The following is a 14,901-nucleotide window of genomic DNA, read 5'->3' on the forward strand; positions in this document are numbered from 1 at the left end:
TTTCTCCTCGCTCCTCATCCCTTTCCATTCAACGCAAACGGTATTTTCTAGGCAAAGCTCTCTCAAAAGCTGTAGACAATCGTCACCTACGCCTTCCCCTTCCAGAATATTCCACAAAATGTTGCGGACTACGTTGTTATACGCTCCTGTAATGTCTCAAAAGGCCACATATAACGGTCTGCTTTCTGCTCTTGATATTTCAGTACAGTGAGTAAGAGCAAATAAGAACAAACGCCTACCTATTCTGAAGCCATTCTGAAGTTATCCCAAAAGGCCATTATTCTCTGCCCATGTTTGCAGCTTTAATTTGTTTCTGTACATTGCTAGCCTGTATATCACCGACGTAGTGGTGAACGGTCTATACAAGTGGATTCTATCTTTCTCCCTTTTACTCTTATAAATTAAGTTCATTTTACTTTGTCACCAACTGTCTGGTATTCGTCTACCTTTTAAAGTTTCTTCCACTGCTTTCACCAAAGCTTCCTTACTTTTTGGTCCTAGTTCATTAATCAACCTAACGGGAACCTCATCTAGCCCTGTGGCTGTGCGCTTAGGAATTTTCTCTTCGGCTTTCTTCCAGTTGAAATTTGTCAGCACCAGCTCCTGTTCAATCTGGTTCTCTTTCATGCTCTTTTTTTCCTCAAATATAACCTCGTCATTGCCTTGTAAAGATTCGGCTGTCACTTTTCGGATGTAATTTAATGCCACTTCCCCTTCCAGTTTGTTCCATCTTCGTCTAGGATATGTTTTATTGTTGTTGACTTCCTGCCTAATAATTTTATGTGGTTCCTAAATATTCTAGGTGCAGCCTTCTTTTTCTCACGTATTTCTGACCAACCAACGTTCACTGTCACCTTTTATCTTTGCTTGCACCAGTATTCGAACCATAGGCTTTGTGTTTTCGCTATAATTCCAATTTACTGGACAAGCAACGTTCGCTTTATCCTTTCATCTTTGCTTGCCCCTGTATTCGAACCATAGACTTTTTTCTCCCGCAATAATTCCCATTTACTGGATACTTCGTCCGGCGGCAACTGCGCCTTCTTTGCGCTATACAACACTCGGCGCCATCTAGAGCCGCCGTCGCGAAGCGTGCGCGTTACCTCCGAAATGCATGGGGCGCCGGCGCGTGCGATCGCTGAGAAACGCGTCATGCGGCCAACCGCGATCCTCTCTCGCGCTTCTTTCTGGACACGCTGCGTCCTCTAGTGGCACTGCCTAGAAGTCCGCATGTGGCCTCCGAGACGAGAAGTGTGGCGCACTGGTGGCCACGAAAGCTGATAATTGTTCCCTCGATTGCCGCACCCTCAGTGGCACATACTCAGTGACCCAAGTTGACGAGAGGTTCATTGAAGAGCGGCACATACCAAGTTCATTCATGCCCGCTAAAGCGTCGACCTGAAAAGTGTTCATTGAAAAGCGGTACATACCGAGTGCGTCCACGCTTGGCTTCACTTACCATGAGCAACAGGGCCCCAAACAATCGATCCCGACTGACATCCGTAGCGGGATCTACACAGACAGTATCCCTAGAAACATGCACCCTGAATATAACAGGGCCCGGCGCCAAGCTCGGACCGGAGCTATCATAGAAGCCTTTGCTCACGTATCCCGCGTCACATTTGTTGATGCAGCCCAAATTTCCAAGGCACACGAACTGTGGCCGTCGCCACACACGATGGAGTCCTACACCACGCCTCTAGCCTCACTACCCCCACTGCCGAGACGGCTGAAGAAGTGGTCATCGCCCTGGCCACTCTAGATAGATCCCACCTGTCCCACCATCGTGTGACTCTCGCTCAGCCGTCACTAAAGCCGTCGCTCAGCAAAGGCCTTATTTCTCCTCAAGCTCTTCGCATACTCTGCCAGGCACCACACTCTAAAGATAGCTTGATCTCCCTGACATGGATATTGGCCCATGCGGGCCCTGTCCACCCACACCTCCCCAACCTGAACGAGGTCACCCACTCCATTGCGCGAGGCCTCGTCAACCGCGCCGGAGTCACTGGAGACGAGTTGGACAGCAGGGACAATCTGACCACTTATAACGATCTTGTTAAGGCCTTTTACCTAAGTCACCGAACCTCCCTCACCTCACCCCAAGTTCAGCTGGGCGCAGGCTAGCACCCTGCGTGTGCGACAAACAAACATGCACCCTTCACCCGCCCGCCTCCACCTTATATTCCCAAACGTTTACACTACCCCCAACTGCCGGTGCTGTGGCACTCACCCGGCTACGCTTCCGCATGGAGTGCCCAGCACAGTACACATACATCAACACCACGACATCGAGGTTGCGTGAGGCTCTTCGGAACTCCGCCCTCGATGACCACACCTAGGCGACCCAGCACGCCCGTGAGGCGGTGGCGAGGCAAGCCCTCCCCTCATGGGGGGCTTAGGCCCGGCCATCATAAAGTGCTGGTTCTATAATAAAAGTGCTATAATGAAAGCTTCCTTTCTGAATGGCATGTGGGGGTTTCCTTGGCCGTTTTCCGTTATAATCGGATGAATGACAGTTGCCTCTTTCATGAAGAATTATACTCCTTGCGGATGTCTAAGTAATCATTGCGCAGCGGATAAAAGTGTTGCTGTGCTATCAGTAGCTTTTCTATGATTAAACTCTCAAGTGCGGCCACGAAGTAATCACCCGAAGAGTTCCTCTACAGCGAGAATGATTACATGGCAAGCGACCTTCGCTACGCCAAAAGGGAACAGTGCTTTCGTCTACTGCTTCTCTAATCTTAGGTCATCTATCTCATTCAGTCATCGCGTGGGAGTACACTCATCGTGCACTGAGGGATGCACGAGATACAGCGGAATAAATTTGGGTCCTGTGCTCGACGCAGGTGCCAGTAAGGGGGCAGCTGCCGAGATGCGCGGCAGCTTCGAGACGCAGCTGGACAAGGCGACCACCCAGCCACTGGCCCGGGAGGCTCCCCGGCGGAGCCCGCTCGCGTGGCCGGCCTTGGAATCCCAGCACGACGTGCCCGTCATCAGAACACAGAGCGTTCACAGGTCGGTCTGAGCACTCGTCGCACATCATGCTAGAAGGGCAGTGAGTCTTTTCTCACCGATGTAAGACGTGTCCACCTGTATTAGGACCCCGTTTTCCAGGGTAATTCACACAATAGATCTCAGTTGTCGGCAACGATTATTGCAAACTGCCGCCGTCAACAAGGCCACCTAAGGGTTTCCTCAATTGGAAGCATTAGCTAAACTTTACCGGCTGACGAAGCTCAGTTTAGTAACCGTTTGTAAAATCCGCCTGTCACCAACGTTATTCGTCATCCCTATCAGCTGCTGCAGGTCCCGATTCATAGTTCCCAGAAGACTGACCCTCACAGCTGTGCGGATAAAGCCCATAGACCCTATATTTAATGATCAAATTAAATTGCATATCATCCGCATGTCGAGTGACCGACCCCGCAGTAACGGCAGCGGGGCATCCTGCGGATCAATGACCAAGAAGAATGAAAAATGAAAAGACAAAATACGGTGCATGATTAGCTTGAAGACGATATAAGTACAGTGGCTTGAATGGAAATTCTAGCCACTGTAAAATAAGAAAAGGAAGACACGTGGGGCGCACGAAAGGAAACTCAAGCGGTTTTCGAATTGAGACATATGTGGTGCTTTAGGACGCCGTCATAGTGCTATTAAATTCCTGAAATTATTTTCTCGATTGTGTGTGCCGCAGCTCGCCAATCGCCGGTCCGATTTCCGTCGTAGCTGTCGCGCGACGAACGTAGCGGAGGAGGACAGGGAGAAAGGAAGACTACAGGAAGTGGAGTGAAACATGGACATCACGTGAATCTTCCACCCTACTTGCCGGCTTGTCACAGCGCGTTGCGCATATTTTTGAGGATATATGCACCGATATGTCGAAAAAAAAAGTGCGTTTAATAGGCGTGCGCATATTCTTCAGTAATATAACAGTGTTGCTGGCATACCAAAGTCGTGATGATTGCGGTTTGAGCATGCCGTGTTCCGCGGTGCGATTACTGGTGGTCGTGACAATATGACTGCCACAGGCAATAATTGGAATAGTCAATTCTCTCTGACGAATTGAGTGACATTAGAGACTTAAAAAGTACGTTGGCTTGTTCAAAGTACTTCCTCGGCAGCTATTAGCACCGAAGCTCGTTCGATTCCATCGAATCAGCACGACTGAAATTAACGTGGCAATAAATGGAGCCCTTGGTGGAGGCCGGGAGAAGGTGACGTTGCACTTTTGATGCATGGTTGATGGCGGTAACATTGTACCAGCCTTTGACCCTGAAGAGCGGGTGCGGTTTGGCACCGGCGTGTCTCGTTTGGGCCGAAAAGGCTGGACAGTGCAAGACATTGCCATAAATAACTTAGTCGTTCATAGAATATTTTGTTTTATTCTAGCACGCGTTGTGAAGCGTGAAAGACAAGTGTGATGGTGTGCGCAGTGACGTTGCTCGAACAGACGTCGAGCCGCGGTCTCGGTCGGGCGGCGCAGGCGCTGCAGCCCGCAGGGAGAACGCGCCGCCGCGCAGTCCGACGACCATTTAGGTGTTTGCTCCAAGGCGTGTTTAGCTTTGAAAAAAAAAAATAGAACATTTGCGTATGAGTGACCTTTAAAATATATACTAGTAAATTAATTTAGTTGTCGCGTCGACCAGGAATTGGGAATGCTCCGTCGTCGAGCGATGATTTCATATGAGGCTTTCATCACAAAAAATAACTTCTCTTACGACACAAGTTTTGATTAGGTTTTGCGACTTTCTTTTTCTATTTAGTGCACCTTACAGTCAATAGGGAGCTTTCTGCAACTCTTGTTTTGTTTTTTTATGCTGGCATGCGCTCTTCGGGCAGTACCTCGCGTCTGTAAAGGCACGTGTCTATTTAGGTGTTGCTGAAGAGGAGAAGGCTATGAATGACAGGAAAACGCAAGTTCTATGCCAAACGCTATAGTGTGATCCTGATAAAGCATCTATGGGTAACTTGTATAAAGCCCCTATAATGAAGCGCCTATGGGGCCTTTGTATGTTTCCATGTGGCCTCAATTGATGGACTCGTGGCGGATGCAAGAAAAGCGACTTCGAACTGAAAGCCGAAAGAAAGAAACAGCAAAGGTCAGCAGAAACAGAGAGAAGGGTATAGTAATCTTGATCACGAAAAAGACTAATCCTGCGATGTTTTGACAAATCAACTAGTCTGACACCGCTTTATTTGCATTTTTCTCAGAATGCAATTTTAGGACACATTTGTGCATTTTTCTAAAACTGCTTGGCGTATATTAAAGGAGTACTGACACAAAAAAAATTCACGTGGTTTTTTCTGCTTTAATAAGTAGTTTATGACCCAGTAATCACGGCACAAAACCTCATTTACCTCATAGCGCGACAGGTAATTATTTGCAGTCTTTTTTGTAGCGACCAGTCGAAGTTTCGGTTCCAGAGAGCAACGAGACGGGGCAAACGGGAGTGTAAACAAAGTTGGTCACGTGTTCGCAAAAAGCCATGACGTATGCTCTGACGCGCAGCCAGCGTGCGCGACCAACTTGCTGAATATTGTCGTGTGACTGCCGCATCGGTCGGACGACCGCAGCCAATGACAGCGCCGGTAGCGTGAACGTCATGGCCACGTGGTAGACCCGGCGGGGCGGGGCCGGCGAGCGGGCGCCTCGCCGCGCCGATCATGTCGCTTTCTTTTCTGGTCGAAACGCGGGCCTCTTTCGCCGCTGACGACGGCGCATAAATGGGCTACAATTTGTTTCTGACACGAAATAACTCCTAGAATAAAGTGACCCCGAAAGAGTGCGAGTGATAAAACGTTGCGGGAAATAGTAAATCATTGGCGTGATTTCTACTCGGACGCGGTAAGCGCAGACGCGCCAGCAATCGTCTGTATACGAAGCGGCTCGCCTCACTGGCCTGTTTACTCATCGCTATTAACGGCTCCGGGAAAACTAACCGTATTTTCACCTAAGAGAAACATAAATGTTCAGGCATTGATTGTGCGGACGAATTTAGGCGCTTTATTACGAGCTGCGGACGCATCGCAAGGACCCTCGGCCCCGGATAGACGGCCGGCGAGCTAGGCCTACATCGTCTCCCAGCGATCGCAAGCTCGCTTGGCATGCTCGTTCGCTTCTGTTGGCGCCAAAGAAATCAAATGTGCGGCAGTTTAAGCGTGACATAACTGTGTACACGTTGTGCCGACTAACATAGGCGCTTCGTTATACGAGCTGCAAGCGATCGTGTCACAAGCGCAACCGGTGTCGGATTCGATGGCCCAGCGAGCTATGCCTGCCGGCTCTTGGCCATCGGCGGCTGTCAACGGATCCGATACTTCTAACGCGGCCTTGCGGAAACACGTCTACAGTGCTCGCATAGACGTGTTTATATTGTCATCGTTTGTTTCAGACAAGATAGCTGTGCAAATACGGTTGCTTTCACTTTGTGTTCGAAGTTACGCTGGATTCCGAACTTCCACGCAGGGGCGCCGGTTCTCGGCCGCCGCTCGCTCAATTGTACCATGTGTTCCGAATCGCCACATGCGGCAAGTCGCACACGACGCGCCGTACTACAGATCGCACGGAAAATCGCGCCATGTGTCTCACGCTTTAGGCGTGGCCAATCACTCAGCGACTCAGATATTGCGGCCGGCGATGGCGAGGACGAACCTCAACAAAACCCTCGCATCGGCCACAATCAATGGTAAGACACAACAAATCGGCGTTGAACCTTGTGGCAGCGCAGTCAAGCTGATAGTGTGGGAAATATCCCGATGGACACGACAAAAACAGCAGCTGCAGCGACACGGAGAGCGTCCCACTACAAGTACAACAGCTAGAACAAGCAACAACAGAGGAGAAGAGCACATGTAAGCCGCATGGCAGCCAACAAAAATTCGTGACGTAGCCACATGACGTAGCGTTTTCTTGGCTATTTACAATCCCGGTTGATGTCAATGTCGCGAGGTGCTATGTTTTGCGGTTGGCTGCGCGCACGTACTTTAAAATTGATTTTAAATATGTTCTAAGCGTTATTCGCCGCTGATATTTTATAGACGATGTGTGTGTGACCAACTAAATCGATCTCACATGTTGTCTGGACTTCAAATTTTTGTGTCAGTGCTCATTTAACCAAATTATGTGAACATTTCAGTTAGTTCCTCGTATAACTTTAGAGCTAGAGTGAATATTTGCAAGGTAATGGGAGTTTTTCAACAAATTAACCGCATATCATAGTGGTAGTTGCAAAAATGAAAACAAAGAAACAAATTTCTTGCCTTAACCCTTTATTGACGAGTGATGCCTACAGACTACACACCAGATTTTTTTTCTTGCCGAGTTTCAGTATTGAGCACGAAGTTTCTAGCTAACTGTCCCTGGCCAACACTGTATGACAGGCAGAAAGCGTCATTTGTTCATTTAGAGCGAGGACACTGGACGAGGAAGAAGTTTTGCACGCGATTAACTGTCTTTTGAAAGCGAGGTCGGACGAGACAGGCCGATGCAAGTTATCCAGCTGCTGTGTGTCACACATGTGGCGTAAAGCAAATGAAATGTACACATATGGTTCACATATGATGACAGCTGTCTATACAAATTGAAAACGAAGCCTTAGGTGGCTTGGGGGGAAGCCCACTTCGAGTTTCCCGTCTAAGGTTTTTCCTGCATCCCTAAAAAAAATTCCACAAAATATTTTTTTCCTTTTTGTTGATTATGCTTATTCTTGATGTCTCTTGCACATTTAGATAAAAAATAAACATTTTTTCTGAGTATTTATATGTCTCGTCCCTAAAGAGTTAAATAGGCTAGGTATATCTACGTTATTCAAGCTGCACATTTGCAACCTACCATTGTCCTTTTGTTGGCGAAATTCTGAAGCTATTCGACTAATCATTTTGAGTAGAGAGATGGATTTATGAAAAATCAAAAACAACAATAACCGAAAATTGAAATACGTTTAAAAAATTGAGCTGTATACGCAGGCCAACTATAACTGATACCATATCAAGAATAAGAAATGGCTGTGGCTTAGCTAAGGTTAAGCTCAGGATGCGAAGCATACTAGCCTTTATTTTAGTTGTTGAACCACTGTTTAGCCTGGTGAACTGCTGTTGCTTGGCTATATTTGGTTCGGCTAGACGAAAAAAGAACTCATGCGTTACTCTGCTTCGCCTTCAAGAGTGGAACGCGACAGCGTTCCCGTCGATCCGCCAAGCCGTGTAAGACAATAGGCTACGGCGCAGCGACTACGCGCCCCGCATTGGACGCGGTGAGCGTCGAGCAACGCAGCGTTCGGCGCGGCAACGAAATGTGCGCCTGAGCAAGCGACGCACGGCAACACCGCATTCACTAGAGGCGCTTTTGTACAGCTTTGCAGCGTCGTACTCGTGGCTCAGTGGTAGCGTCTCCGTCTCACACTCCGGAAACCCTGGTTCGATTCCCACCCAGCCCATCTTGCAAGAGTTGATCCAAAGCCATCTAGAAACAAGCGCAGCTGCTTATATACCGCCGCGACGGCGCGAGTTGGAGCCCCGTTTCTCCTCTGTCATGACGTCACGGTGTCACGTGGGATGGCATGGGGTCAAAGGTCATTGAAGGCGACACCGCCGCGCCTGAGGAGCTGGGTTGAGCTCTCGTAATATGCTTCGCATAAAAACAAAGTACTACGATGTTCACTTTTTTGATCGCAATTCTGCGACACCACTTTTCGACGTCTCAGCCCGCCTTGAAAGGAAAAAAAAAAAAATGTTGGACCGTCACAGAAACACAGTTCAAGGTAGTTTAGATATGGAGGAGCCTCCGCGCAAAATTGGAGGTTGGAAATACGGGTGGAATCGTCACGAAAAGCTCGCAAAAGTAGGCATTTTTGACACCAGGATAGAAAAACGCCTCTATTAAGCATAGACCACACGCGCGCATGCGCAGACAGTGCTGCATAGCTCGAACGCATCGAAACGCGGCGCGATCCCGGTGGCTTCCCCTGGGCGCCGCAAGGGGAGAGCTGCGCGCCTCTCGCCGCAGGCCACTTCCGCTCGCGCGGCGACACCCGGGGCCGCGGCCTCCGACATTGCCTCCGAGATTTGAGTTTGTTTACGCTCCTACGGCGGGGTGCTGCCGCGGTGAACGCGCTGCAGCAGTGGGCACTGACGCACGTTTGGTGATAGGAGCACGCATCGCTTGCATTGTGGTCCATCCGAGGCGCGTGAAGCAACTTGAAATGCTTCAAGAAATGCCTGTGCAACGTTGCGCAAAGGTTGTGTGCATGCCTTTGACAACGCTACGCTATGATGCCGAAGGTCAGGTTGCTCCGTTTTCAACTATGCTGAAAAAGCATTCATGCGAAAAGTGGACACGCGCCACATCGAAAATGAAGAAGATGGAGGCGGCATGATGATGGAGCCATGTGTGGAGGCCACAGCAATAACGACGACATGGTAAGTTTTTGTTGTAGTTCAAAGTGCACATTTACGAAAACGCTAGTACGATCAGGTAATAATTCGACGCCACACAGAGTGACCGAGTGCATGCCACGCGGAATGAGAAGCGCGCATATACTTGCAGATGAGCGTCCATAAGCGTTCAAAGTATGCTTCAAACCGGAAGCACTTTTCTGCTATGAAGATAACTATAGGGGCTTGTTGGTACGGCATATGTTATTTTGTTGTAGCGCAAGCTGAACAAGGATAACAGAAAGGCACATCTGACACACACAACGCTAATTTTCAACAACAGATTGATTTCGCGCTCTCGTCGCTATATATACAAAATTTTACACATGTTGTATGACGTTTCGAGGGTGTATTTATGGCGACGAGAGCGGGAAATAAATGTGTTGAAAGTTAACGCTGTGTGTGTAAGATATGCCTTTCTGTGGTCCTTGTTCAACTTGTGCTACAAAAAAAAAAAAGGTTTCTGCTGTTGCACGTGCAGCTTAACTGTGGCGCCCAGTTCTTCGTGGACGCTGAGTCTCCTGTTTAGAACGCAGAGCTTGCTGTCATTCGACTCGGACGATCACCGCTTCTTTTTCGCTGTTCTTGGCCCTCCCGGCCGGGCTGCTCTGATGCTGCTAGGACGACCCTCTACCTTTCTCCCTCCTACCCTCTCTCTCCTTTACTCCCATCTCCCCCACCCTGCTGGAGCTGAGCCGTGCTTGCGCATGGGTTGCAGAAGATAGTGGTAGCCTTTCCTCCTTTCCCCACACGAACCACTTCTCTCGCTTCTTCGCGGGATATGATTTTCTTATACATGCTATTCGTGAAGGAAAAGCGCGTGACCATGTAATTGTTTCTTCTCTTATTGGAATAAAGTGTAGACCAAGGGGAAAAGTATTAAACACCGAGCGCGCTGCGATTCTCCCGTTATGAGAAAAAAAAGGAAAACGGTAATTTCTGATGGCTTCAACTCACGGTAACTGCGCAATGCGGCGAAGCATTCAGTGTTTTGCAGTGAAGTGAGTGAGAATTTGCGCGCATACGCAGTGTAAGCAACACGTTAGTATAAAAACTGTAAACGTCACTTGGCCACGCTTCTAACCTTCAGGTGCTCACCTATGGCCTCCGCGCTGAAGAATAGTGTGTTGTAGTGAAGCGAAGTGATAATTTGCGTGCGTACTAAGTGTAAGCAGCATGTTATAAACACTGGAAACTCTACTTGGCCATGATTGTAGTCTTTATTATTATCTCAGGTGCGCACCTGTCGTCTCTGTCTGCCGGTATTATTTTCCTTTTCGCTTGCTATACAATTTCACCGCAGTACATATAAGTATTGCTTATAAGCTTTTTAAATATCCATGATCATGCCGCCGTTGCATTGCGTCTCGCTGTGGCGCGTGTCCACTTTCTGTATGAATGCTTTTTCAGCGTCGTTGAAAACGGAGCGACGTGGCTTTCGACAGCGAGGTGTAGCGTTGTCAAAGGCCTGCACACAACCCTTGCGTAACATTGCATAGGCGTTTCTTGAAGCATTTCAAGCTGCTTCACGTGCCTCGGATACACCATTCAATAAAGTTGTTTCTCTCTCTCGGATACACCACATTGCAAGCGATGCGTGCTCCTATCACCAAACGGGCGTCAGTGCCCACTGCTGCATCGCGTTCACCGCGACAGCACTCCGCCGTCAGAGTGTAAACAAACTAAAATCTCGGAGGCAAAGTCGCAGGCCGCGGCCCCAGGTGTCGCCATGCTAGCGGAATCGGCCTGCGGCGAGAGCCAACAGGCGCGCAGCTCTGACTACTCCCCCCCTTGCTGCCGGCGCCCAGGGGATATATTTTCTTCATACGCATCCCGGTGAATCGCGCGCTCGGGCTCCCTGCCTCCTGGGATGAATCTCCGCATGGCTGCCGTTGGCTGTTTTTAAGCAGACGCTCTTTCGACGCTAGCGACAAGGTTCCTTTCAGTTACGGCTTTAGCAGGAGGGTGATACATGACAAAATGGCGGCGCGCACAATTGTTTACTTTGTCATGGCAACAGGAACAGCAGCCGTGTAGCGCCTCCTCACCCTAGCGCTCTTTGGTTTTATTAGGACGACCCGCTCCGCTCCCTCTCCACCCTTCCCCATGCCCCGCGCACCTTCACTTTTTCTTTCTTTTTGCCTGTCCACAGATTTCTAAGGTTAAGCGCGTAGATTTTCAGTAAGTGCATAATTTGCACTGAGAAGCGTTCTTAGTTCCAGTAGCGCGTGTCCTGTGCGGACGGAAGGAAGCAGAATGTTTATGACAGGGTCGCTCGTGTGTGTTGAGGACGGCCGCGTTCTGACTTCTCTAGTAAGCCTGCGTGGAAATAGTGATTAGAAGACGCATTTATTTTAAGGGTTCTGCGCAGGGCGTAAGTTACGCAAGTTTAGTAGTTGTTTAAGTTACGTGTCCTGTATGGACTGCAGGAAGAAACGTGAGTAAGCGTGATGAAACGTTTGCGTACGACGCAAGTACACGTTCTGAATAGGGACCACAAAGCTATCGCGATCGTGATTACATACCTGTTGAGTTGACCAGACTGTTCAGTGGCACCAGTACGTGCGATAAGTACGCCACTGCGATACGGTAAGAACAAGCTGTTCGTGAAGTTAGGCCGCTTAAGTTATGTTCGTTTTTTTCCCCTAAAATTGTTAAACTTTCTCTCGTTTCATTTGCAACGACAATATCACTCTGGCCTTGTCGGCAATCATGGAGATACGGAAAGCTGTTTAGAAATGTGGTTGGAACTGCTTTATCAAAATTTGTGAAAGAAAGGATCAGGGTTCATTTGGACCTCGTAATAGCCTAGGCGAGTCAGGGGTGAAGAGCCTACGCTTGCGCGTGGTGAAGCGCTATGTTGTTTCGTTTGTTTTGCCGTTCGTCATGGTCAGCGAATTGATTTCACCGGCCATTCTAAACTTCCGGGACGAGGAGGAGCTGTTAGGTACGGGCCCTTTTCCTGGCATTCTTCGAGTTCACCAGACCACATCGAATCGCCGTCGCGCCTAATCAAGGTACGCAGAAGCGTATCTACCACGTTCCCGAGGCGCAGCACGTCCAGACAAGTTGGCGACCGCCACCCACCTCGTGCGACGCACGTGAAGCTATTGTCCCACTGCTTGACTCTTCCCGAGAGTGAAAAGGGAGCCTGACATGGTTCCAGGTAATCTGCGTCCCGAGCGAAGTTGTTTTAAGGCACATTCACACCGAAAGCGGAGCGTCTAAGCGGCCAAGCGGATTTTTAACGCGGCGAGGCGGTGAGCGTGTACGCCTGTTCAGACCGGACAAGCTTGCCTGGCGTCCCGCGTCGCACGGAAGGCGGGGCATCTCGCAATTTCCTTAGCAATGTCAAGGACGTGCCGCTATCTCGCGGCACTTTGGGTTTGTACGCGCACATTCGATATTTTATCGTCGTGGGTTGGCGCGCTCCCGTCCGCTATCTAGTTCTGCAAAATGATGAGCTCAGACGAAGAAGACGAGATCGTTGTCGTTTTACTCGCCCCTTGTGTAGCGCTGTTACAAATATTGAAAAGCGAAAACACAAGACAAGGACAAAAAAAGTGTAAAGCTACGACACGGCGCCGTGTCGTCGTTTTATACCTTCTTTTGTCCTTGTCTTGTGTTGCGCTGTAACAAACCTTACTATGAATCCCAGCCAACTGTCTCAACTTGCCGTTTTCACGCTTTTCAAGAACATAAGCGAAACGCCCAGAGAAACACATTTGTTTACATTCGTTCACCAGCGCTTCCTCAGCGTCGGGCTCTGATTGGCTGCGGCCAAAGCGGCCAAGTTGTCCGCGCGGAAAAAATTGGCCCGGGCGCGATCCGGCCAAGCGGCCGCGTATTTTCCGCAAAGCGGAAAATCCACGGCCGCTTTGCCGGATCCGCTTGTCCGCTTGTCCGCTCCGCCTTCGGTGTGAACGTGCCTTTACAGCTCTGAAAGGTAGCTCGAAAACAACGCGTCTCCTTTAGCTGAGCGCTTTCAGGCGGGGATGCAACACCAAGGCAACGCCGGCTGTAAGTCACCGTGAAGCCCTCGGATCCACACCATCTGCCGATTGTGACGGCAGTTGCAGACCTGGGGGCAATACCGGTGGCAAGTCATCCCTCGGACAATGAAGCCATGGAGCGACCCCTGAGCCGAATGTGACTGCACTCGTACGGGCGCCTACCATTGAAGGAAAATGACGACACTTGAGAGGGCTCGACGATTGGCCGAAAATGACGTGACCCCGAGACACCGAAGGGGTTAAAAGCCAGAGGCAGAGTGCAGAGAGAATCGAGCATTCCTTCATTCATTCATCTCTTTCGGGCTTCTTGCCACGGGCCGCAGCATCCGATTTGCTGCCGGCCATCAATGACTGTTAATTACTTCATGTTAATAATGTAAATAATGTAAATAAACTACCAGTTTTCATCTCAAAATCCTCCTCAACGTCGGCCAACTCCCGCCCTCAACGACAATATCCAAACTCTGGTGGGCAGTGGTGGGATTGTCCTCCAGATCCAACAACTGGTGGCAGCGCTAGGGATGAACCTTTATCCAAAGAAATCCCGAGGAACCGGGAACAGCGAAGAAAGAGTCTTCGACGCGCGGAGTCCTGAGGAACCCGGAACGGCGAAGAAGAAAGAGCCTTCGTCCAAAGAAGTCCTGTGGAACTGGGAACAGCGAAGAAGAAAGAGCCTTTGACCCAGGGAGTCCGGAGGAACTGGGAACAGCGGACCGATGAACCAGATGGCGTGGTGCTGCATCCGTAAGTGAGCTCGTGGTTTTTTTCCTTTTGATTCGCCAGACTTGAAATGTTGTGTTTATTTTGATAGTTCTAGGAATCGGGAATTTGTTGCATATTGTGTGTTTGCACAAACTATTTAAGGAAAACAGTTCTAAACACCAGTCGGGGCAGACGCCATGGATCTTAGAAGGTTGATGAAGTCAGACTTGTTGTTGTGCGACGAGTTTGGAGTTGAGGCGGTCGAAAAGGTGAAAACACCAGCTATCATAAAGGTAATTCAAGATAGTGGCAATGAGGATGAAAGCATTAAGATTTCTTGGGAGGTGATACAAGAAACACGGCAGCGTGAGCGTCAAGAACGTTTTTCGAATTTCAATGCCTTGGCTACGTTATGAATTGGCCGTAGACCTAGCTTTGGCTTCAAGCAGTTTACGGCTGGGTGCAACAATGACATTCCTGGAATAAACTACATATAATACGCTGATTAATGTTTCTCATGCCATTTCTTAAACATCTACTCCCTAGATAACTGTTTTTTATTGTATTACGATTGGCAAGCAAACTTAACCGTTTCACTGCAGCTATCGCCATCGCAACGGTTAACGTCATTAAGTATGCGCGTGTAGCAGCGATCGAAACATAATGGCATTAACAACCTAAAGTCTTAATATTTTAATGGCATTAACCTCGCCCGTGTGAGTGAGTGAGTGAAATAACTTTATTTTGGTCC

General features: G+C 49.1%; 1 protein-coding gene across 2 annotated transcripts in view; it reads left to right on the forward strand.

Annotated features, from left to right (window-relative positions):
- The window catches only part of LOC139054396 (uncharacterized), a 157,084-nt gene that overhangs the window by 43,526 nt on the left and 98,657 nt on the right, over positions 1-14,901 (forward strand). For both annotated transcript variants that reach the window (XM_070531331.1, XM_070531330.1), the window contains exon 4: positions 2,847-3,015. In XM_070531331.1, coding sequence (XP_070387432.1) covers positions 2,847-3,015 — 169 coding nt within the window. The remainder of the gene's footprint in view (positions 1-2,846; positions 3,016-14,901) is intronic.

The sequence above is a fragment of the Dermacentor albipictus genome, chromosome 1, assembly GCF_038994185.2.
Source record: "Dermacentor albipictus isolate Rhodes 1998 colony chromosome 1, USDA_Dalb.pri_finalv2, whole genome shotgun sequence".
Lineage (NCBI taxonomy): Eukaryota > Metazoa > Arthropoda > Arachnida > Ixodida > Ixodidae > Dermacentor > Dermacentor albipictus.